This window comes from Homarus americanus, unplaced genomic scaffold (genome assembly GCF_018991925.1).
Source record: "Homarus americanus isolate GMGI-L3 unplaced genomic scaffold, GMGI_Hamer_2.0 scaffold29188, whole genome shotgun sequence".
Classification (NCBI taxonomy): Eukaryota; Metazoa; Arthropoda; class Malacostraca; order Decapoda; family Nephropidae; genus Homarus; species Homarus americanus.
In genome coordinates, this window is record NW_024728626.1 from 5,001 (window position 1) to 27,860 (window position 22,860).

A 22,860-nucleotide genomic window follows, 5' to 3' on the forward strand; every position below is an offset into this window, starting at 1 on the left:
ATCAACTGGCACGACTCTGGCATCTAGAAGCTAGGTTTATCAACAGACAACCTGCCACCACCTTGGAACAGGTATAGCCACCACCTATACCCAGTTTTACCACTCTTTATGATTTAACAACAAGCAAACAGATGAGTCGAGGCCACCTAGTCCACCATCATTGGTGGAGTGCTTTCTGCAATTGGTAACAGTTTCGTGGAAGCCAAAGAACGGAGAGTAAAGGCCATAACGAAGTTTGGTTAAGTTAGGTAGACTGCCAAAGCAGTTACGGTACTTTCCAGTCACCTAACAAATGGTAAATGTAATGCTAGCGCGCAACAGAAAGAGTATAAGGATATCTTAAACCCGAAAAAGTGCCAAATCAACCCCCTCACGTGGGAGACGATCACTCCTCACCGTAAAGCTTGGAAGAGCACCACATGAGGTGTCAATACTTTTGCGTTAGCCCAACTGCATACCAAGGTAAACAAGCGCCAGCACTGTTAAGACGCTGCCGCCACCCCTCCCGCACTAGATGTAACCCTCCACAAATGCATTTATAAAAGGTCGAAATAAATACACGCTTGTATACACGAAGTCCTGTGGGGGGGTAAAATGCTCAGGGAACCAATCGGCTATTTGTAGCTATAGACGAAGGGTGGGGCTTATGAGCCAGATTAGCGTGGAAATACTATAGGTGGCCACGATTCATTTGTCCGCAACTGTACATATCCTCCCTCCCATGGCTGTGCATTAAGTAACGCCTAAATCTGTCCTCCTGAGACCTAATGAAGTGACTGAAAATATAAATAATATTATACAACATTTAATATTATTATTTTTTAATAAATACAATAATAAGTACAGTATTGTACCATACTGTAATGCAAATTCTACTGTACTTACAACACTTAGGGTGTTGGTGAGGCATTAGCCTTTCTGTACAATCCCTTTTAATACTGTATGCCATTTCAGTTTACATGTACAGTAGTTGAAATGTCTTTATATACTGTACAGTATTATATTCAGTACTGTACTATACTAAATTTTATTTTGTGTTTAGTAACATACCTGTACTAGAGGATGGCAACATTTGTAAATTTTTGCCTCATTCTTTAACCTCAGAAGTTTCCCAAAGATTTTTCAATAATGCAAACTTTTCTTCTGTATCTATAAACAAATTCCATACTTTTTGGATTCTGTCAATTCAAAATTTTCACAACTTGAGCTTCCATAACTTAAGGGATACCTGTATCTACAAAATACCTGTACGTACTGTATTAAATCTGGTAAATGAAGTAATGGTAACCATAACCACTGAAATGATCAAAGTACTGCAATAAAACAATAATAATAATTAGAAAATTTGGGATTATGTTTGCAAACATATTCAATTGTGTTTGCAAGTAATGTTTAAAATGGGATTTAAGAAATTAATGCCCATTAAAATCTAAAGAAATATAAAGTACAGTGCTAACCTCATGATAGTGAAGAAAATTTTTGGTCATGGCTGGTATTGAGGCCATTTGTGTATTGTCCATGGAGAATGTGAGAAAACATTGCTTCTGGCAATTATACCACATTATTTACATACTGTATTCCAGAAACACTGTATATAAGAGTAACAATACATTTTGTTCATGTACAGTAATTTAGCCATGCTCAGATAGCTAACTTCTGAAGGACATTCTTTGTAATATTCCTTCATATATAGCCATAACATCTTTAAAACTTTCTTCAGTATATTTGAGAGAAAAATAGCCTACTTGAGATCTACCATCTTTGTTTGTACTGGAGACTCAGTTAAATGATAAATACTGTATGCCATATATCCATGGCTAGAAGTCTGTTACAATCGTAGGTTTTTTGTTAATGTTTTGTGTATCTTCAGTTGTATTTGGAAGCAAATCTGATGGATGTACTCCTGTCTCTTTGCTGACACTGGGTAATTGTGTGTTAGGCATTACAGAAGAACTGGAAAGATTGGGTAAATATCTAAAGGAGGCTACAGGCATGGATGTACTTCGTGTCATTGTATGGTTGACTTCTGAGAAACATATGAGATCTGTTGGCGGACAGTCAGAAGAACAACCATAATGAACCACAGTTTTGTATGGATTTGTCTCACTCTTCTGTACTTGATATTGTACCAAGAATGATGAGTTATTACCACTTTGGTTTGACTGCGGAGTGTGATTTTTGAGATTGACAGAAATAATATCCTTTAAGCTCCCTGTACTTCGTGAAGCTGACATGACTGTTCTGTTTAAGTGAGAGACTGGATTCCAGTTTTGTAGATTTGTTAGTTGGTATGTTTCTATGGATGTACGTGGACTTTTATTGTTGTTGTTGTTTCTACTGTCACCAATAACATTGGGTGCAGCTTGTATTGTAATGGAGGGGTTTTGAGTTTGTACAGAATGTGGATCTGGAAGTTGATCAGTTCTGGAAATAGGGTCATTTTGGTCTGGTGTAGATGTCACACTCTCAGAGCAGCTGTTACTATCATTCTCAGGAATCATGATGCATGTATGAACCTCACTTGCTTGTGATGAACTAGAGGCAGGTGGAATGACTTGGCCACTATTTGATGGTGTATCTGGGGAGGAACTCACCACTTCTTGAATGCCTAGGAGTTGAAGAACTCGGGAACGATGAGCTAACACAAATGCTTCTAGAACTGCAACTGGGACATCTATAGGAAGGTCTGTCTGAGTAGAGACATTCTTGCTGCGGTGACGTGGCAGCGACGAAGAAAATCGTGTGTCCCGACAAGTAGCAAATACACTAGGTGAAGACCTGCAGAGAGGTGTTAGTCGATTTTCTTGCATGTAAATGTTAGCAACACCACCTCCACTGCCACTATTATTTCCACTTCCTCCCACACGTCCACCTTCATTACTCGCTACAGTGAAACAACTTCCTGCCTCATCACCCCCACCATCATTATCACCTCCACCTATATTGTGGCTGATCGATTGAAGGAGCTGCAGTGCTGACCGAACCTGTTGGTGAAAAAGGATGATTACAGTAGGTTGTTACATAGCTTAATTAGTGGTAGTGTGAAAATAAACTTTTATAATCTAATGCCATTTAAAAAAATAACTGATGCAGGAGCACTGGTTATGCAAAGCCTACTTGGGCCATCCTTTGGCAATTCTGCATGTGCCAAAAATAAAACAACAACCTATCATCCTATTAGTTTCTATAGTTCTTCCAAGAACCATAAGCCTTTTCACAGATAAAATCCACTACTTAAGTTGAGAGATGTTAAAAGTTCAAGGATACGGCCTTGAATGAATATTTACCCTTCCTGGTTGTTCTTAATGATGGTACCACAGGAAATTATATAACTTAAATAAATAAGAACCAAATGATCTTAGCAATGGCCTTAATACCACTCGTGTATGATCCTAGGTGCACAAGTCAGTTTCATTAAATCCTTGCTTCATCTCACCTTAATGACCAATGTTTCATTAATAAAGGATTCTCTAACTCCAAAGCTGACAAGCATATAGTACTGTACATTTTCTTTAATGCTACTAACACCAATGCCTGCACCATGAACTCCGCTGTATCTACATCAGCTTGGACAACAGATGTACAGTATAAATTCAGTACCATACTTCTACCATCCTCTCCAACGTTAATTACATATACTGCAGCAATGTAGGAAAATGAAATACCACATCATTATTAACATCATATCCTGCAATAAAATCCCATTCTAAAGCTCAAAAATATTTTATGAATTCATCAGTGAAGAAGGGGTTGCAATACAAGTATAATTAACTATCAGGATTTTGTTCCCTTGGTGGCCAGCCACTCAGGTTTCGTGCTCCCATAGCCTCCCTCATACAGTACACCTGTGCACATCAGATACCTCTACATTTTTAGTTATACCACACCTACTATTTGAGACAGAAACATGAGGTTTATACCATGAATAGTGCAAGTAAATTAATTATAAAAAGTGTAAACACTTTCGGTCATACCATGGATTTTGTTAAAATTTCATACAAAGGTACTACTTTACATGCTGATTAAGGATCTGGGATCACAATTTAAAATTCGGGTAATTAGTGTTAATTAGTGACCTTTGAAATAATTAAAGATATTTAGAATAATGTATTTAAGGCATCAATTATGCTGTGCCCATAAGTTTTAAATCAGCCAGTGGGGGGTAAGGTGAGGATACAAGTGAGTGGATAGGTGCCGAGTTCTTGCAGTTGGTTATTCAATCGGGAAAAGCATTCATCGAGTTGCTAGATGCAGCCAAAAAGTCAACCAATCTTGCCATATTTAATGTTATGTATTTCAACTCCTATTTCACCTTAATTCATAACATACGAGTATAGTACATCACCCATACTTGTACAAGCTCCCTTTTTAATCTGCACTATTTCCTCTCATAACAAGGTATGTACACGTATTCTTCATTTACCTCTTGGGTTAGGCCACTGACATCTGAATGAAGTGTGTTGACTTGGGTGTCTAGTTTTTCCAACTGAACCTTAGCTTGATCATCACATCTGAGTTCATCATTGGAACGATGGTGAAGACGAGTAGGTGATAAGGTCTTGAGGGCGCCCCTCACAGGAGTACCCCCACTACGTTCACGGCTTCTGTGGCCCCATCTAGGACTCCCTATCTCTTCCTCATTTCTGATGTGAAAATGAGTGATTATTCATCTTGTGAATACCTGTACAAGTGACTCAAGCAAAAAAAATTCATGCAAGATTAAAAAATATATGTATTGCTGTTAAAGTTTAAAAACACATAATCCAGTACTGTATAATGATGAGCAAGATGACTACATATTCTGTCATGAAATAATTCTTATGATTACTACATTTACAAAAGTTATTAACAAAAACTTTAAGAGACTTTGTTGCTTATTATGCTAATTATTTAACATGCAAGAAGTAAGATTCAGTATTTCTGATACTGTACTGTACAGTACTACTGAACTGTGATTTGATTTGCATAATTGAATATACAGTATTTATATTAAAAACGTTAGAACATTGTACAGTGATCCCTGGAGCTATGTTGTTTAGATGCTTAAAAATGGTAAAGATAGTCTGTTGACAGATCTAAGGCAACTTCTTATGGGAAGTAAGACAACTAATGCATATGCAGACTGTGTAAAGTCAACAAGGATTTTTTTTACTCATATGATCCAACAATTCTATAATTTTTTTTAATGCAAAGATAAGGAATCTCTTTCTTATGCTTTTTACTAACATACTGAAGCATCAGCATAATATATCCAGATATCATCTTGAAAAACAAGTTGGATATTTTATTATCCAACTATAAAAATAATTTAAACAACTAATGGTTGCCTGGGTGCACTGATCAGAATTCTGCCCCAACAGCTAGGGGTAAGTGCTACAAACTCTGACAAGGGTTTCAAAGTAAAAAGGCTAGCAGCGGAATTTGGGTTTTATAAAAATTATGGTCTCAATGTATGTTTTAGAGGTCTAAAATGTTAAATGTAAGAACTGCAGTTGTTCAGGGAGCACTGTACAGTACTTAAATGAACAGAAAGTTAATACAATATTTGGTGAGGAATCTTTGAAAAGAGTGAATTGTTTGTCAGATAAACAGTACTGTATACCAGTAGTTGAAAAGTAAAAGGTTTTGTGTTTAAGCTCATTGCAAATGGAGGCATTAATTATTAACTGGGTTATCTGTTGTACTGTATGTGTTATTCACGGTAGTGTGAAAGATTGTGGGTAGATGAAACGATCATGCTTCTTTATATTTGTTGATTGAATAGTTGCATCTCTCGTCTATAACTGGTATGAGTAATGTATAGTGACTGTCTCTTACTGATAAATAATGAAACTTGTTCCCTCATGTTTAAGTAGTCTGAAAGAACATACAGTACATTCCATCTATAAGCAAGATGAGCAACAGAGATTAGTTACAATAGGAACAATAATTCTGATTCTCAAACTTGGTAATAATAGATGGCATAATATGTACAGTACTCAAGTTATTTGTAGATGGAGACTTATAAGAAACTGTAATTCCACCTGCAGGTTATGAGAAATATGAACCAATCCAGTTCTGCTATATGTAAGCAAATGGTATGACAACACAAGCCACCTATTATGAAAAAGGAACTGCCTAATGTTTATAAAGAAAAAGAGATTCTAAATTGTGAATTTTGATTGCAAATTTGATAAATAAAAAGACAAATATTATATACAATACAACCTTTACTATCTGCACACACCCAACCAAGACTCATGTGGCATATAGAAATTGGCAATAATGAACTGATATAATTATTAAAGTCATTCAGCTTAAGTACAAAATACTGCATGTTGTTTATACTGGTTTATACCAATGTACAGTATCTAGTAAATATCCCAATACCAATTTAATAAGTGCAAATCCTGTCCCTTAATTGGAGGGTTTCCTTTTCCCCCCAGTGTATACATAAAATAATACAATAAAAATTTCACACATCATTCCTGATCATCAAAATGCACATCTGGTATGATAGACTTGAGTATCAGGAATCTTAAGTGCCAGGGACCAAGATGCTTTCATAAATTTTATATATCTACTCCAGGAACCCACATGCCCTAATGTACAGTGCAGTATACAGTACAGTATATAATTAATTATATTCATAAATATATATTTTGACAAAGTGTAGCCTGTGATTGGTCACTGGTGTGGGATGTGCACATGAATGCCATACAAATTACTATACAGTACTGTATATTTAGAACAAGTTAGAGAAATGCATATGTAACAAGTTTATAAAAAAAAATTGCCTTGAATTACTTAAATGTTGATATAGGGGCAGGAGTTCCCAGCCTGTTGCCCTTGGATTGCATGCATCCCCTAGACCTGTTTTGTGTGGTCCTCAGCCCTCAGAAGAAATAGATTTTCTACATGATTAGAAACTTATAGCTGTGATTTCAAAACAAAACAGATTTTGGTTAATTTTCAGTGTGAGTTTGGTGAGGATATACTCCTGCTGGGTGTTCAGCAGACTGTAGGCCAGTGTGACCTTGTTACCAAGTTAGGCGGTGGCAGTGTCTTTGGCAATAAGTTTAAGTAATATTAAATACAAGAAATTTGCAGTACAAATCACTGGGATAGCAGTTTATGGGTTGTGGAAGAAATAGGAGTATGAAAATTTTGAGGGGATAGCAAAAGAACTTTTAGGAAAAGCAAAAGTAGTTAAGGACATGTAAGTCAGGGGTAGTGCAACATAATGATGGGCTGAGGAGAAATTTTAAGGGGACTTTAAGAAGTTGCTGAGGAAAAATGATGAGATAATCAACATCAGATTTGGTGAGTACAGTACTGTACTGTAGTGGTAGAAATTGTTAGATTAGGCACAAACTTTGCTTTAGTGTGTAGTTGATTAACTCATTTCCTGGAGAAACTAAAAAATAATAAATTAAGTGACTACCTGTACTTTAGGATTGTTAAACTTGGTGACAACTGTTCTACATATTACTGAGGGAAATGAATACAGTACAGTACTAACATTATAAATGAAAAATGCATTTATTAAATTCAACAATACATTACAGTATAGTCTGCATTTACATGGTCAATTGAACCCGTGGAGGTCCGCGTAAAATGAGAAACACGTAAACGAAATAACAGAACATATGGGATTAATTGAAATAGAGACTGGGCCGACTCCCAAACTCCACTTTTTCCGACACAATATATACCTTGTAGTAAAAATAACATCATATATTTATGATGGTGTTGACACACACATAATATCTAAATAAAAAACTACACTACTGTACAAATATAAAGGTGTTTTAACACTTACGTTAGTAGAAGAGATGGGTCGGCACACGTGGATGACGGCTGGTTCCGAGGCAGAGGGCAGATTAGTGGCCCTCCGGTGAATCACTATCACTATTCATGGAGGTTGACGACTGGCATTGATGTTGTCGCGATACATCTGGACATACGGCTCCATAATTTTCGGCAGAAGGTTATTAGACACTTCACACCGATGCTTGACTGTCTTTGTCAAGGATGAGCTTGATTTTCTCCGCCAACTCGATGACTTCCTTCACATAACCATGGCTTGGTCCAGGTAGTTCAAGGTTTCTCGGGGGTGGTGGGGGTCCAGCGGAAGCCATTGTGAGGGGAATAGTGGGCACAAGAGAGAACAGTATACGCGGAGAACTGAGAACAATGAGACTGGCCCTGCTAGGTCAGCGACTTCTTCCCTCTGGTGGCAGGGCACGTCATGTTACATTAGACCAATCACAGCTAGCGGCGGAGGGAGGAATGGATGCGTGGCCCAATCACAGTCCAATACGTCATATGACGTCAGCGATAATGTAAGAGTGACCTAATGCGCACCCTCCAGGAACCGCTTCCCGCGTAAATGATGGAATGAACCGCGTAACTTAAAATTTTAATTCTGGCAAGGTGCCGCGTAAATGACCAAACGCGTAAACCAAATCCACGTAAATGCAGACTATACTGTACAACAAAAACATTCATGCTACATAAATGTAATAGCAGTTCTATAGTTACATTATGAAACACTGTATTGTACAAAAAACTGTTATCATTGTCAAAGCACATGAAGCAAAGAGCTGTACTGAAAAATATGGAATTACAGTAAATTATAAAATCTCTGAGATCCATACCCCTAAATCACTCTTGGTAGAGTAACAGTTTTTCACGATAAGCAGTGCAGACAAATGTACTGTATAAGTTCAGATATTAAACAAAGAGTTGCAAGTGGATCAGAACCAAGGATCACTTTAACCCCAAGAACATTTATGGATCTACAGTGTCAGATCTGAGACTTAAAGATGTTAACTCTAGGGTTTCAGACCAGGACAAAGTGGAGGCACTATAAGAATTAGTATACAGGGTACTCCTCAGTATTTACCAGAGAGGATGCAAATAACCTACAGTGTTAAGGACAGACAGTTCAGTGCACAATAAAGGTATCCAGATTTAAAAATAAATTTTTGATAACCCAGAGGTCATAGAGACTGGTCTTTTTTTCTTTGGGATTGGGCACAAAACAGAAGAAAAACATGAAACAGTAATTTTACCTTTAAATGGAAGTGACCTCTTCCTGCCACCAGTCACGACTCTCCTCAGTTTAAAAAAGTATTGGGATCTAGTAGAGGTATTGTGATGAGGTAATAACAGTGAAGACTAATCCTATTGTCATTCCAAAGATCTTCAACACTCAACAAGGGTATTTGAAGAACAGCCATGCATCATTTTATTCCATCAACCCCATTTGTTAGGAATGGAGTTATGCTGATTTGAACAGATAGAGGAGACAGGATGAATTGTACATCTTTAGATCTCAATAAAACTTTTAAATATTTAGAAATTCTAAAATGTGATGATAGTATGAATGGAACTGAGAGGAAGTTACTACAGTACATGTACAGAGTGTTTGGAAATGTGAAATGAAGATTAGGTTTGTGAAGATGTATTAGGTCTTTTAAAGTCATTAAAAAGTATTTGAAGAAAAAAAACTGTAAAGGGAAGCAGCAAGAGGATAAAGTAAACAACCAATTAAATGCAACAACTGTACTGTGGAAATAAAAGTCAAATCAACCATAAACAAATAAAAGCAAAGCGTATTACTAGTACTGTACCTGTATTAGTAATGATAATACAGTAATAATAACAGAGGTAATAGTTAAGATATACTTGTACAGACTTATTAGGAGACATTACATTTTCTATAGAATTTCTTAATGCTATTTCTCATTTCAGAAACAGGTGGGGGACATTAGAAAAAATAAAAGTGAACTTATAATCAAATCACAGCTCAAGGCTGAAGAAGCCACAAGTCCAGAAAATTGTGAAGGCAAACTTTTTTGGAGCGGGAATTGTAAACTCTTGGAACAATCTACCAGTGCGTGTTGTGACAACACCAGGTGCGAAATCTTTCAAGACCAGACTTGACCAACACTGGCGCAGATACAGATACATTCTAGAGCCAGAACATGCCCAGTACAGTACTTGCCAACAGTGAGTAACGGTGACGTGACCGACTGCCCAAGCAGCTACCGAGCCAATCGTTGGCAAAGAGGATAAAAGTTAAAGTAAAAAAACGATTAAATATGTATATAAAAGTGCAGTACCTTGTGAGACTCCAGGTTAAACTATTTATGAGAACTACAGATCAACCTAAAGCTAACCTAGTGCTCTTAAGCTGGTTTTTGTTCACTTTGGTTGGGTTAGTTTGGTTCATAAGTCATCTTTCATAAATGGTTTAATACCATAATCTTGCCATTGTTATTTGTAAAAAAGTAATGGCCGCTGTTCTTGGTATGGAAAATCAACACCAGATTCGAAGTAAGGTCAAGTCTGTTTTTGTTTTTTTACACACCCCACTTGTGATTACAATAAGAAATGGTGCTTAGTACTTCTGTTGAATTATTTTAGGGGGGTAATATCTCCTAATTTGTCTTTGAATATGTCCTTAACTACTAACATACAGAAAGAGTAAAATACCATTCTATAACTTTACTATACATTATAAACAGTAGCGCACCCAGAAAATCTGTAAGGGGGGGCCCTGGAGACAAGAAAAAACATTTAACAGCGGCACCACTGTGGTAAGGAAATCCGCGTGACGTCATCTCAGAGGCTTGCCTTGGCAACTTGGGCACGCGCCGGGGGGGGGCTTTAAATTAGCAACTACAAGCAAATTGAGGTTTATTTCCTTTATTTTCAGACCAAATGGTACCTATTAGGTAGAAAAAAATTCACTTTTGTCTGACCAGGGGGTGACATGTAGGATTTTAGCATCTGACCACGGACAGTTAAGGAACCGTAGGCTTGGGGGGGGCTGGGTGCGCTAGTGAGTATAAATGATTGAAGTGTGAGATGATGAGAGAGCACATCGCCGCCATGCCTGACAACATCGACTGACCGTGAGAAGTTGAACCTTGTGGTGGTGCGTGTGTGGAGTGGTGACCTTGGTGAAGTTGACACAGGAGACTTGTCCTCATCCTCACTTCCCCGCTCCTCATCATCCTCACTGATAGATGGAAGGAGGTTCTTCCCAGACCCAATTTCCATGTCCTGCTGCTGTATAAAGGATAAGAATAGGAATAAAAGTCTATTCAGAACATTTGTAAGCAATTTCTCCTTATCCTACACACATACTGTACTGTAAATTATGTACGTTACTTTTATATTTATATTTTGTCTATTTTAGAAAATTTTATCATAATACATGTAGTATCATGACTATAATGTTTGCACCCAATGCTCAACTCTCCCTGTTATCTTTCACCTCACTCTAGTTAAAGGTAAAGTACAGTACTTAAGTTATTCCATGAATGCACAGCACTACACTTGAAAGTTTGTTGTTTGTTTTCAGTACAATTAGATGTACTTCTTCGACTGTAATACACCCTGAAAATTGTATAATGGAGTTCATTCTCTATGCTCACAGATAATACTCATCATATGTTCCCAAAATGAGAGTCCGAGTTTGCTGTAACCTAACCTCAAACCCTAAACCTACCATTGAAACTCTTAAACTTTGTCTTTAATTCTGAAAATCCTCTTATCTAAGCTCTCACCCTTTCCTGTTAACTATCATTCCTTCCCTCTAGTAGCTATACTGCAACTAATGGCTCATTCTCACCTCATTATCATAACCCTCCCTCAGATTGTACGTCAGGTCATGCTTGATGTCATTGGCAAACTCCTGTTGGTATTCGAGGTACAACTTGAGAATGTCCAGCAGGCCAGGAATGTAGATAGATTTAAGATCGCAGTAGGTGAGGGCCTTGACATCACATGAAGACTTGACCACTGTGTCAGCGCCATTACGAAGGTGCATGTCTACATCACTCCCTACCAGGTCACCCTTTCCTGGGGGTGTTGACAGAACAAGTGTTTTAAATATTTTAAATGAGCAATGTTTCAATACAGCTATTTAAACAGCTTATTATACATTAAAAAAAACAGGGAAGGGAGGAAAAAGTGAAAGACAGACAGACCAATAAAGATATACAAACAAACACAAATCAGATAAAAAGAGACTTGAAACATTAAGAAGTTGCTCACCAAGTATAGCCACAACCATGTCATCCATGACAACTTCCATGGAACCATTACACAAGTAGTAGATGTATTGGAGGGCATCATTACGGTGTGCCAGGTACTCGCCAGGGGCACAGAAGATATTCCTGATGTGCAGACTGAGTAGCTTGAGGCATCCCTGGGAGGCTGTCTCAAAGATGGGTAGGGATAGGATCTCCCGGTGGATATGCATGGAGATGTCCCCACGCAGCTCCTCTGGGAACTCTTTCAGTGTCTGTCAATGCCACGGTGAGAGTACAGTTTTAGTAGTGTTACATGTTCTTGTGCATACTGTGGACACAAATTCAAGTTTAGTACTGCCAAAGATGTCAGAAGTCCGAATTCTAACTTATAAAATTAGGGCAGCTGTATCTCAGAGTCATGGTTAGATAACTGTCACTGATGAGGAAACTAAAATAGAAGGTTACATTGTACAACATTTCGACACGAACAGACATGAGGGCGATATTTGTGCTTAAATAAGAAATTATTCTGATTAGATTTACATTATGACCATCTGTAGGGCTTATGGCTGGAAATACTGTTGCCCAAAACTAAATCCATCCTAGTAGGCACACTCTTCTGCCCACCCAATGCTAGTAAGTTTATGGAACACTTTTCCAGGATATTATCATATACAGTATTAGGATCAATTGTGAAAAATAATATAGGGTGACTTTAATATTTGTTATAAACAAGAAGAAAATGGACTCTACTGTATAAGAAATATAAGCAAACCTTTGATATAAAGACCTATAAATAGTTAATTAATTCATCAATCAGTATAACAAAGTCCCCAGCCACCATACTACAGTAGATCATGTAATATGTAATAGCCAAGACAAAATCAGTCAGGTAGGGGTCATTCCTATTGGCTTTAGTGACCACTTTATCACCTACTGCAGCAGGAAAAGAGTCAGGAGTAAGATGGGACAATACAAGGTAATCACAGTAAGGTAAATGAAGAATTATAGTAAAGACATGTTCTAAAATAAACTGCTGTATAAGTAAAGGTATTGACTGGTCTCATGCACGGTGGTCAACGAGGCCTTGACGAGTTTATAACTACTTTTACTGACGTTCTTGATGACGTAGAGCAGTTAAAAGAGATAAGGATAAAAACTAACCCAGAACCTTGGATGACAAGTGAGATACTGCATTAGAATCCATCAGACACAGAGATTAATACACTCATAAGATCAAAAGAGACAGACGTGATGATGAGTCACGGGAAGATTTTTTGTAAGATAATAAACAAAATACAGACAATGCGAGTGAAATCAAAATACTTAAACAATAAGACCAAGACAAATCAAAATAACCCAAAAAGCTCCTTGGACACAGACTATTTCAATTCCTTCTATAGAACATTTGCCTCATATTTAGTCAATAAATTACTGTTAACCTCAAACAAGTATTGAACTGTGAAGATTCAGATGCTTTTAAATCCCACGAGAAGAAAGAAAGAAATCACTCCAGACAGTCTTGAACTCTACACTGTGACAGAGGACTAAGGAGTTTAAGACTGGACCCCTATAAGAGCACAGGTACTGCACTGTATTGAGGATAAAAGTAAAAAGGTAACATCCCAGCCAGGTTTTTAAAGGAGGGTGCCACTGTATTAAGAACACCAATAAGTTTGCCATAGTAACACCTATCTGTAAGAATAGCAAAATGTAATGCTTGTTATATTTATAAAAATAAACTCACTTTTATTCCTTTAGATATACTATTACTGATTGGTAACAAAGTAGTACTGTACAGTATATAAGCAAAGGACCCTACTGGAAGCAAGGATCTGACTGCGTTGTTGGCTATTCGTGGTGATATTGCCTCACTGTTTGATATTGTTGTATACCTGCACTGTCTAGGTACTGTACATAGGAAACTGTTTATTGTACAGTACCTCCACAGTCTATATATACACCAAATGCCTGTATTGTCTATATACAGTACAGGTACATGATGAAATATATGCCTGCATACTGCCTCGTCTATACTGTACTGATCTTTATGTTTATCTTTTACCCATGTTGTTAAACTTTTCAAATCTTTGTCCACTACAGTACAGTATATTAATTGCCATCCTATTGTCAAAAAATATTTGAGATTTCTTTGTTCAGTTATAATAGCTGAACATTTATTTGTATAACACAAGAAAATCTTAATGAAACAATTTAGCTAATTACTGAAGTTGACACTGAAAAGTCTACATGAAATTGTCATAGAAATACTGTTTATTCCAATAGTATTTATCTCACTATTCTACATATCAATACATCAATGTCTGCACAGTACTATACAGTAATATAAAAAATAACCAACCTATTTTGACAAAATTTCTCATTTTCTCACAATAAAGCATGGGACAAAATTCTTAAATTTTAGTGAAAATACTGAAGGACTAAGGATATGGTCACACTGATATCTTGTTTACACAAGAAAAGCTCATCATGTTTAATGTGCATTACAAATACAATATCAATTACTGTATATTCTAATGCATTTGATCTGTTTATAAAATATTTCAGCGGATCATCAGCAGTAAATATAGAGCCAATTAATCTCGGACAATGATGATGTTCCCGTTAAAACATACTGGGATTAATAGCTTACCATTGTGATTTTGGTGGCCTTGAGTCATTCCAAGGTGAGGTAATAAAAGCTGCCTAACTAGTCCTGCACTTTCATCTCAGTTATACAATCCAATAACAATGAAAAAAATGTTTCATTACTGTCTACGTAAATAAATAATTGTATTGATAACCAAGGCAAACTACCATAACCTCAACATACTCTGGAGGGATTCACAATATGGCGAGAATGATTTCTGAAGCGTAATATAATCATGCATTATATGGCATGAGGATTTACCAGCCCACACAGATTATGCAAATAAACTTCTAGGTTGTCCAAACAAAGGATGCCTACAGCATCTGTGATAATCTGCCGGTGAGTGGGTTGTGGGAGAGGACGGCAAAGTGAATGGGTTGGTGGAATGGGAAGTAGACAATTCTCTCCTCTGTGCACGACTACAGATAAATGAATATAGAGTAGCAGTATATAATGCCTTACTTTAGTAGTGTACTGTGCATCATTAACCCTTTAAGGAGTTACTGCATATCGCATTTCGATATTTTATTCAGGTTAACAATAGAAAATTTTATTCAGCTGGGAGAAACCCCTGCCACTCATTGGGTTAAAAACTTATAACAAACTTTTTCATTTACTTTTACCCTCAGTCAGTGATCAACTCATTTGCCGCTTGGGAGTTGGTCCTGTCTCTTGTTATGCTCTGTTGGCAAGTACTGGCTCCTGAATATATCTGTACCTGCACCAGTGTTGGTCTGAACTGAAACTGCACATTTCTCTCCCATGGTAGTATTTGTTGCAGGGTGGTAAGGTACAGGGGTGAAAAAGAATGAGTCTGGTACATGTTCTGCCAACATCAGGATGGGTCATACCGCCACTGCTCTGTGGGCTCTCGTGTTGAAGGGTGCTGTGACACAACATTTATCCAACATTGCTGGGTCGCCAGATGCCCTTTTTTGCCCTCGTGCAGCACAGACCTGGTGTTTCAGGGATACCGCCCATGATTTCACACAACGTGTAAATGAGGCTTTATACTTCATCATTCCCTCATAATCAACTAGACCAGAGAGTTCCTCCAACACTCTCTCCATCACCCACAGTCTTTGAATATTTTGACCGAGGACTTACCTCATGAATATCAATACCCTGGTTCAGACTCCACATAGTCTGGAAGTAGTCCTGCATCCGCTGGCGGAGTTCCTTTGGGATCTGGTTGAGGGAGAGGAAGTCCTTCAGGTCCCTCCATTTGGTCTGGTAGAGGGAGCGACGGAGGTACATTCTCTGGATGATCGATGTCACATTCCCGAACACTGTGGCGTACATGAGGGCTGACGAGGAAGGAAAGACCAAGGTTTACACAACTAGACCAAGAGTGGGGAGAGCATCTGGGATAAGAGCAGAGGAACATGGCAGAGAGGCTAAGATTTTTTAACTTGGAAATAGTCTGGAAAGTAAGGAAAACCTGGAGATTGAGAGAGAACCTGGAGACCCGAGAGAAAACCTTGAGATTAAGGGAGAACCTGCGTGGAGACTGAGAGAATCTGAATCTAGAGAGAGGACCTAGAGACAGAGAGAACGCACAGACAAAGGGCGAATGTGAAGACAGAAAGGAACCTGGAGAGCCTGGAGACAGAGAGAACATGTACAGAGAGAGAAAGAGTGAAGAGTTAAGTGGTTTATGTCAATGAATCAGCCTCATCATTAGAACAAACTGAGGCAAACTAACAAAGGCATGAACACCCAAATTCCCAAGGACGTGAACTGACCTCCTATCAACATAGTGACGATACTGAAGATCTTCTCACGGTTCGTGTTGGCGGAGACATTGCCAAAGCCGACAGAGGTGAGGGAAGAACAAGTGAAGTACAACGCCGTCACGTACTTCTCTGCAATGGTCACGTTCTTGGCGTCTGTCTCCAGCCGCTCAGCGAGGTCATAGATCCAGCCTGCAGATCCAGGAAACAAATCAGGAGTCACATTACACGTACTGTAATGTTTGATGACAAGAATTTGCTTGTTACTCAACACAAACTCAGAATCTCCTGGCTGAATGATTAAGTGCTGATCTTTGTATTTGAAATCTTGAGGTCGAGCCCAGGACAGGTCTAGGGATTTAAATACACGTCTCACTTGACCCACACAAAGGTATAAGCTTCTTCAGGAAGATAAATTGTAGGTCTCGAGTCACAATGGCACAAGAGCTCCAAGAGGCCTGATTTTCTGACCCTAAGGCCACTGAAGACCTACGAGAACAAGTAATGGTGTGGCTCCTACGGTGTGTAATAATGTATAACACTTACCTTTACCTTCTCTTATACGCAATATGGCTGAGGAGAACGAGTGGTTATGTTTTCCTGTTTGTGCAGTAAAGAGCGGGTAGTGGAGGCAGCTATAATCCCGATGCGTGTGTGTAGGGCACGTCCTCACAGAGTTCCCAGTACTGAAGGTTGACTCTCTCTGGACTGGGAGAGTCTAGTTTAGGTGTGGACTGAAAAGTCTAGACTGGAGGCACCTGAACTACAAGGGAGTAAGCTGGAAGGGTTTAAAGTGGAGGGGCTTCATCCAACACTACACACTACCACACCATCCTACACACTACCACACCATCCTACACACTACCACACCATCCAACACACTACCACACCATCCTACACACTACCACACCATCCTACACACTACCACACCATCCTACACACTACCACACCATCCTACACACTACCACACTAACCTACACATCCTACACACTATCACACCATCCTACACACTACCACACTAACCTACACATCACCACAACTCACCAATCTCAGGCTGTGGGCGCTGCATCTCGTCTTCAGCAATGGCGTACCAGACACAGGCCAGCCAGTGTGCCACGAGGGTGAAACAAAGCATGAGGAGCGTGAGGATGAGCGCCGAGTACTGGTAGTAGCGGTCCATCTTCTGCAGAAGGCGTGCCAGCCGCAACAGACGTGTCAGCTTCAGCAGGTGGATGTTCGTGGCCTGGAACGACTGGTGGCACATAACACCTCGTTAACCAGGTATTTTCTCTTAAACTGACATAATAAATATCATGTGTTTACCCTTTGTGGACGAAATAATTAAACCATCGCCCTGAAAAGGATATATTGAAGTTCCTGAAAGGGTTAATAAACCATATTCCTAAGAGAAGTTAAACCATCGTCCTTAAGAGCTACAGATGACAAATATAGCTGAACCTTCTCCTGTACACTACTGAACCTTCTCCTGTACACTACGCTGTTCAGTACTTACAGAGCTGTAGACATCGGCAGCGAGGAGAAGGTCGAAGGGCATGGCAGCCACCAGGTCAAGGACGAACCAGCCTTTTACATAATGCGTGGCGATCCTTATGGGACTCAGCACCACCTCCCCCTTCTTGTTGACGAAGGTGGTCCGGAAGTTGAGGATTATGTCTGCCAGGGGGAACAACAAGAGAATAAGACAGACATACAGACATACATTCCTCAAGATAATGTGTACAGTACTCAAGAATCACATTGGAAGTCACGTGGTGGAATATCCTGACTGTCTCCAACAATAAGCAGGTCCATAATCTCGTGTTGGAAAGTGTCAGGAAAATCACTTCTAGACCAAAATAAAACATAAACAACATCTTACTCAGCAAATCGTCTAACAGAACGACGAAATAAAACATTGTAGTAAAGATCAGTTGAATATAGTACACCTCACTCACCAATCCCCACTAAAGCTTCACTCAGCCTCACCTAACCAGTCCTTATCAGAGTTTATTTTGAAGATTTACTCAAGAATTTATATGAAACTTTTATTCACAACCAAACTCTAATAACATCCCTGGAGGTCCACGCTAGGTACAGTACAGTGTTGGGGCATCGGGAGCACCCTTCAACCCGCGGACCTTACCCTCACGTTAGCAGGAGAGCTCTCGAAGGCGTGGATGGATTAAGAGACAACACTAAGAATAGAGGAATGGTGGAGTGGGACATGGTGGAGTGGGACATGGTGGAGTGGGACATGGTGGAGTGGGACATGGTGGAGTGGGACCTGGAGGAGTGGGACATGGAGGAGTGGGACATGGTGGAGTGGGACATGGTTGAGTGGGACCTGGAGGAGACACTAAGTTGTTATAATGACGTAAAAGCCAGCGGGGTTTCTAATTGCTCCCGGGGCCCCTTAATGGCCAGCAGCTTTAGGTCGTTTCACAATAGCTCGGGCAGTCATTAAACTCGTCTGTGTGTGTGAGTGTGTGTGTGTGTGTGTTAATAATGAATACAGTTCAGTAATAATTAAAGTTTTATTGATAAAAAATAGCAGGGTGTTGAGTTGTGTTGTGGGCGGCAGGTACACGTGACAGGAAGTGTAATATATTCACCAGTGTTACAACATAAATACGAGTAACTGAATGGCACTCTTTTATTTTATTGCCCATCATAGTGCATCGTCAACGTGTGTTACTGCCATCACACTGTATTCCCTCAAAATCTGTCAAGTTAGCTACTCACAATTGTCAATCAGTTACATATTGCTGTAAATCTTTCTAAAAACCAGTTCTATTTATTCCTGGTGTATGAATGACTTTGTTGTGTTCAAGCCGCGTACTTCACCTAGCAATGGAACTCTAAAAACTCGTCATCAGTTCCAACAAGTTCCACTCATCAGTGTTGTCGTCCTCTTCTCCCCAAACTGATTTCCCAAGCGTCTTTGCGTCTCCCAGAGGTGGACGGGGCTACAGAGACACATAGTGAGGACTGACAGGAAAAACAAGTGTGAATGTGATCCTGAATAAGACCTGGAAGCTTGTGGCAGTCATCAGTCACTACCTCACCTAGTTACCAACAATGCCTGTCAGTCCCCGGCCAGGCTCCATTCAGTACACAATAAACCTTTACTGCCAACATAACATCATTTGTATCTGTCATGGCTGTCAACGCCTCAGCGCCTTATACTGGTATCCTTTTTAACAAAATCTCTATAATCTTTGAATTTACACCATCTTGTTTGTCATAAATTATAGGTGTTTAAAGAGGGAGTTATACCAGGTGCTGTGCGTCCACTCAGAGGCTCAGTGTAGAGAGATAATTAAAGCGGGGGAAACTTGTTGCTATATCACGAAGGGTTGGGCGGGAGGTGCGTCGGAGTGTGTGATGGAGAGATACATCAGGAACAAGGAGGGACGGAGAGGAACTGTGACGGTCTCCTGTCACTCTCACGTTCCCTCTAGTGACTGTTGACTACTGAATCTTTGCTAGTGAAGTTTTGATCCACTTCAAGCTTGTATGAGAGCAACATTACGGGTGAAACAAATAAAAAACAATTGTTCAACTAAATGCCGACTTACCAGGTAACACGTACAGGGTTGACTTGTAGCTTACCCAAACACACAAGACTGAGGATACGATGATATATAAACCAAAACATTCACCAGACACTCTTGGGGGGCACACTACCGAATCATCAAGTAACGTCACTGACCGACAAGGAAGAGCGCCTCCACCACTACGTCGGGGACGATGGTAGGCTTGTCTTGCTGGTTGGTGTTAACGAGGAAGGCGGCGTTGTAGGGGACGGTGACGGCAACGTAGAAGGTGGCTAGGAGGATGACCAGGTCCCAGCAGGTCTTGAGCATCCCGTAGTGGGTTAGGATGAAGCGGGACTTCTGGATGCTGGCCGTCTTGTACTCCGGCAGCGGCGCCGCCGAGTGTGGCTGGAGGGGATTCTGAGGGCGACACACATGCAAGTACAGTCACAAGAATGAAAACAAACTCGTGGCACTTATCTGGCCAGTGCCATCCATCTATCGTGTATCAGTGCACATACAGCCTCAACCTATATCACCCAAGAGACGAGAATGAATCACCTCGTATATATTGCCAGAACAAACATTAAACTTACCTTTACAATAGTTAGAGAACGCTTTTATTCCCCCCTCCCCCCCAAAAAACCCCCCCCGGCAAAACACAGAATCATGGAGGTGAAAAACAATATTTCCGACCACCCCTTCCCCCTTAACTACACGAAAACTACATTTACCTGCACGTATCCAAGAATTCTCGCCTTACTATAAAAAATATGCTGCAGCACGTATTGAAAATCACCAGAGAAGTTGGCCCAAAGCTCAGAAATCCACCCTGATCCTTGCCAGTAAGTAGGACCCCGCCACCACCACTCTCCCCGTCTAACTTGTGGACTAAAATATTCCGAGATGCAGTTTTTCTCTTACTAAAGTTGTCATGGTACCCTAAGTCACGCTTCCTTAATAATAAAACAACATTCAAAACACGGACATAAATACCGCAAACAAGTCTCGAAGTGTTAGTGTGTTATTATGTTCAAGTTTGTAGAGAACATTGACCGGGAGATTATTGTTAGGTTACGTTAGGTGTGTGTGTGTGTGTGTGTGTGAGCCCAGGTGGTCCACACAGCAGCAGCAGGCGGCGGCAGGGACACTAAGGCCGTACCCAGCGCAGCGGGAGAGCATCACCTTTAACTAGCGCCTGCGAGAGCGGTCCTGCCCTCACCTCCAACACCAACTCCTAAGACAACTGTTTCCGGCCCCCAATACTGCCTCACCACACCTTCATTATCATTTTTACTCACTATGAAGGAGAGAAAACTAAAATGAACTCCCTCCCTGTTTCTCCACCATCACCTTTACTCCTCTCACACCACCAAGTCTCCACCACAATGCCTCCTTTCCACCACCACATCAACCCCTCGTCTCCTCCACCACACCACCACCTCTCCTCTCCTCCACCAAAGAAAGAAAGAGAGAGAGAGAGAGATTTAGACAGGTGAGACAAACAGAGAACGTTAGCACCTGCCAAACTCTACTCTCACCTGTACAAGACTTCAGCCACTTGGGGATATTGAAATGACTTGCCCGAGTTATATGAACTGTAATCAAATTGGCTCACAGAAAGTTAATTAAAATATAAATACCGTCGATCCTGTCTGATTGAGTTCTTAAGAAGGATTAGGGATTTACCAGATTGGATTCTCAAGAGGGATTAGGGAGTTGATAGAAGGCACTGCATTTCATTACGTCTTCTGATGATCTCGAAGCGTATACGCATATGTTAGTGTCTAGTGTAAGCCATTAGAATATTTATTAGCGTTGAAAATATCCTTTATATCTGCCCCAATCATCCCCACTCCCCTCTCTATCTCCCCAACCATCCCCACTCCCTTCTCTATCTCCCCAACCATCCCCACTCCCTTCTCTATCTCCCCAACCATCCCCACTCCCTTCTCTATCTCCCCAACCATCCCCACTCCCTTCTCTATCTCCCCAACCATCCCCACTCCCTTCTCTATCTCCCCAACCATCCCCACTCCCCTCTATCTCCCCAACCATCCCCACCTCCCCATGACACACTGTAGTTGGGGAATCACTTGACTACACTGTAATCCACACAATACCCGACAGTGATTACCCCTCAAGTGGCTTTATGGTGCTAGTGGGTCAATTTACACACCTGAGATGATTAATTCACACACCTGAGATGGTTAATTCACACACCTGAGATGGTTAATTCACACACCTGAGATGATTACTTCACACACCTGAGATGGTTAATTCACACACCTGAGATGGCTAATTCACACACCTGAGATGGCTAATTCACACACCTGAGATGGCTAATTTACATACCTATCTATCTGTCTGTCTGTCTTTGTCTCTGTCCGTCCACCCAGCACAAAAAAAATTCCCTATCATCCACTAAGCTTCCATCCCCTATCATCCACTAAGCTTCCATCACGCCAATCACAACTAATTATTCCTGCCACAGCCCGGAGCATCAAGCCGAGAAGACCCCGATACCAAGTTATGATCCCTCAGTCATTAATTACACCTGTATACTCAACCTGTCTCATTACCTGTGTTGAAGGAATGGAATAACATGTGTTTCTGGGTAGATATACGGATAGACAGATAGAGTGGTAGACGTATGGATAGTTTACATAAATAGATAGATAGATAGATAGATAGATAGATAGATAGATAGATAGATAGATAGATAGATAGTTCCCTGTATATGACTGGAATAGAGGGGAATTATAGATCCAGATTTAAGAATATACAAGCGAGTTACTAATGGGTAGTTAATGCCACTGTTTGGGTAATTACAGCCATTAACACAAGGGGGTGGAGAGTCGTATACCTTATTGATCTTACTGCATGATACTGAACTCACTTATGTAATTCCC

General features: G+C 40.0%; 1 protein-coding gene across 2 annotated transcripts in view; it reads right to left on the reverse strand.

Moving 5' to 3' along the window:
- LOC121866151 (potassium voltage-gated channel subfamily H member 8-like) overlaps positions 1–22,860 on the reverse strand; it is a 30,004-nt gene that overhangs the window by 1,582 nt on the left and 5,562 nt on the right. Inside the window, exons 4-13 of one of the 2 annotated variants that reach the window (XM_042365743.1) lie at positions 20,125–20,368; positions 17,926–18,086; positions 17,457–17,664; positions 16,425–16,604; positions 15,787–15,986; positions 12,052–12,301; positions 11,627–11,856; positions 10,919–11,061; positions 4,424–4,643; positions 1–2,984 (exon numbers count right to left, since the gene is read on the reverse strand). The exon at positions 1–2,984 is cut by the window's left edge and continues 1,582 nt beyond it. In XM_042365743.1, the coding sequence (XP_042221677.1) occupies positions 1,818–2,984; positions 4,424–4,643; positions 10,919–11,061; positions 11,627–11,856; positions 12,052–12,301; positions 15,787–15,986; positions 16,425–16,604; positions 17,457–17,664; positions 17,926–18,086; positions 20,125–20,368 (3,003 nt within the window). In that variant the 3' untranslated portion in view covers positions 1–1,817. Of the gene's footprint in view, positions 2,985–4,423; positions 4,644–10,903; positions 11,062–11,626; positions 11,857–12,051; positions 12,302–15,786; positions 15,987–16,424; positions 16,605–17,456; positions 17,665–17,925; positions 18,087–20,124; positions 20,369–22,860 lie in introns of both variants that reach the window. The other variant, XM_042365742.1, reaches the window with a different exon arrangement.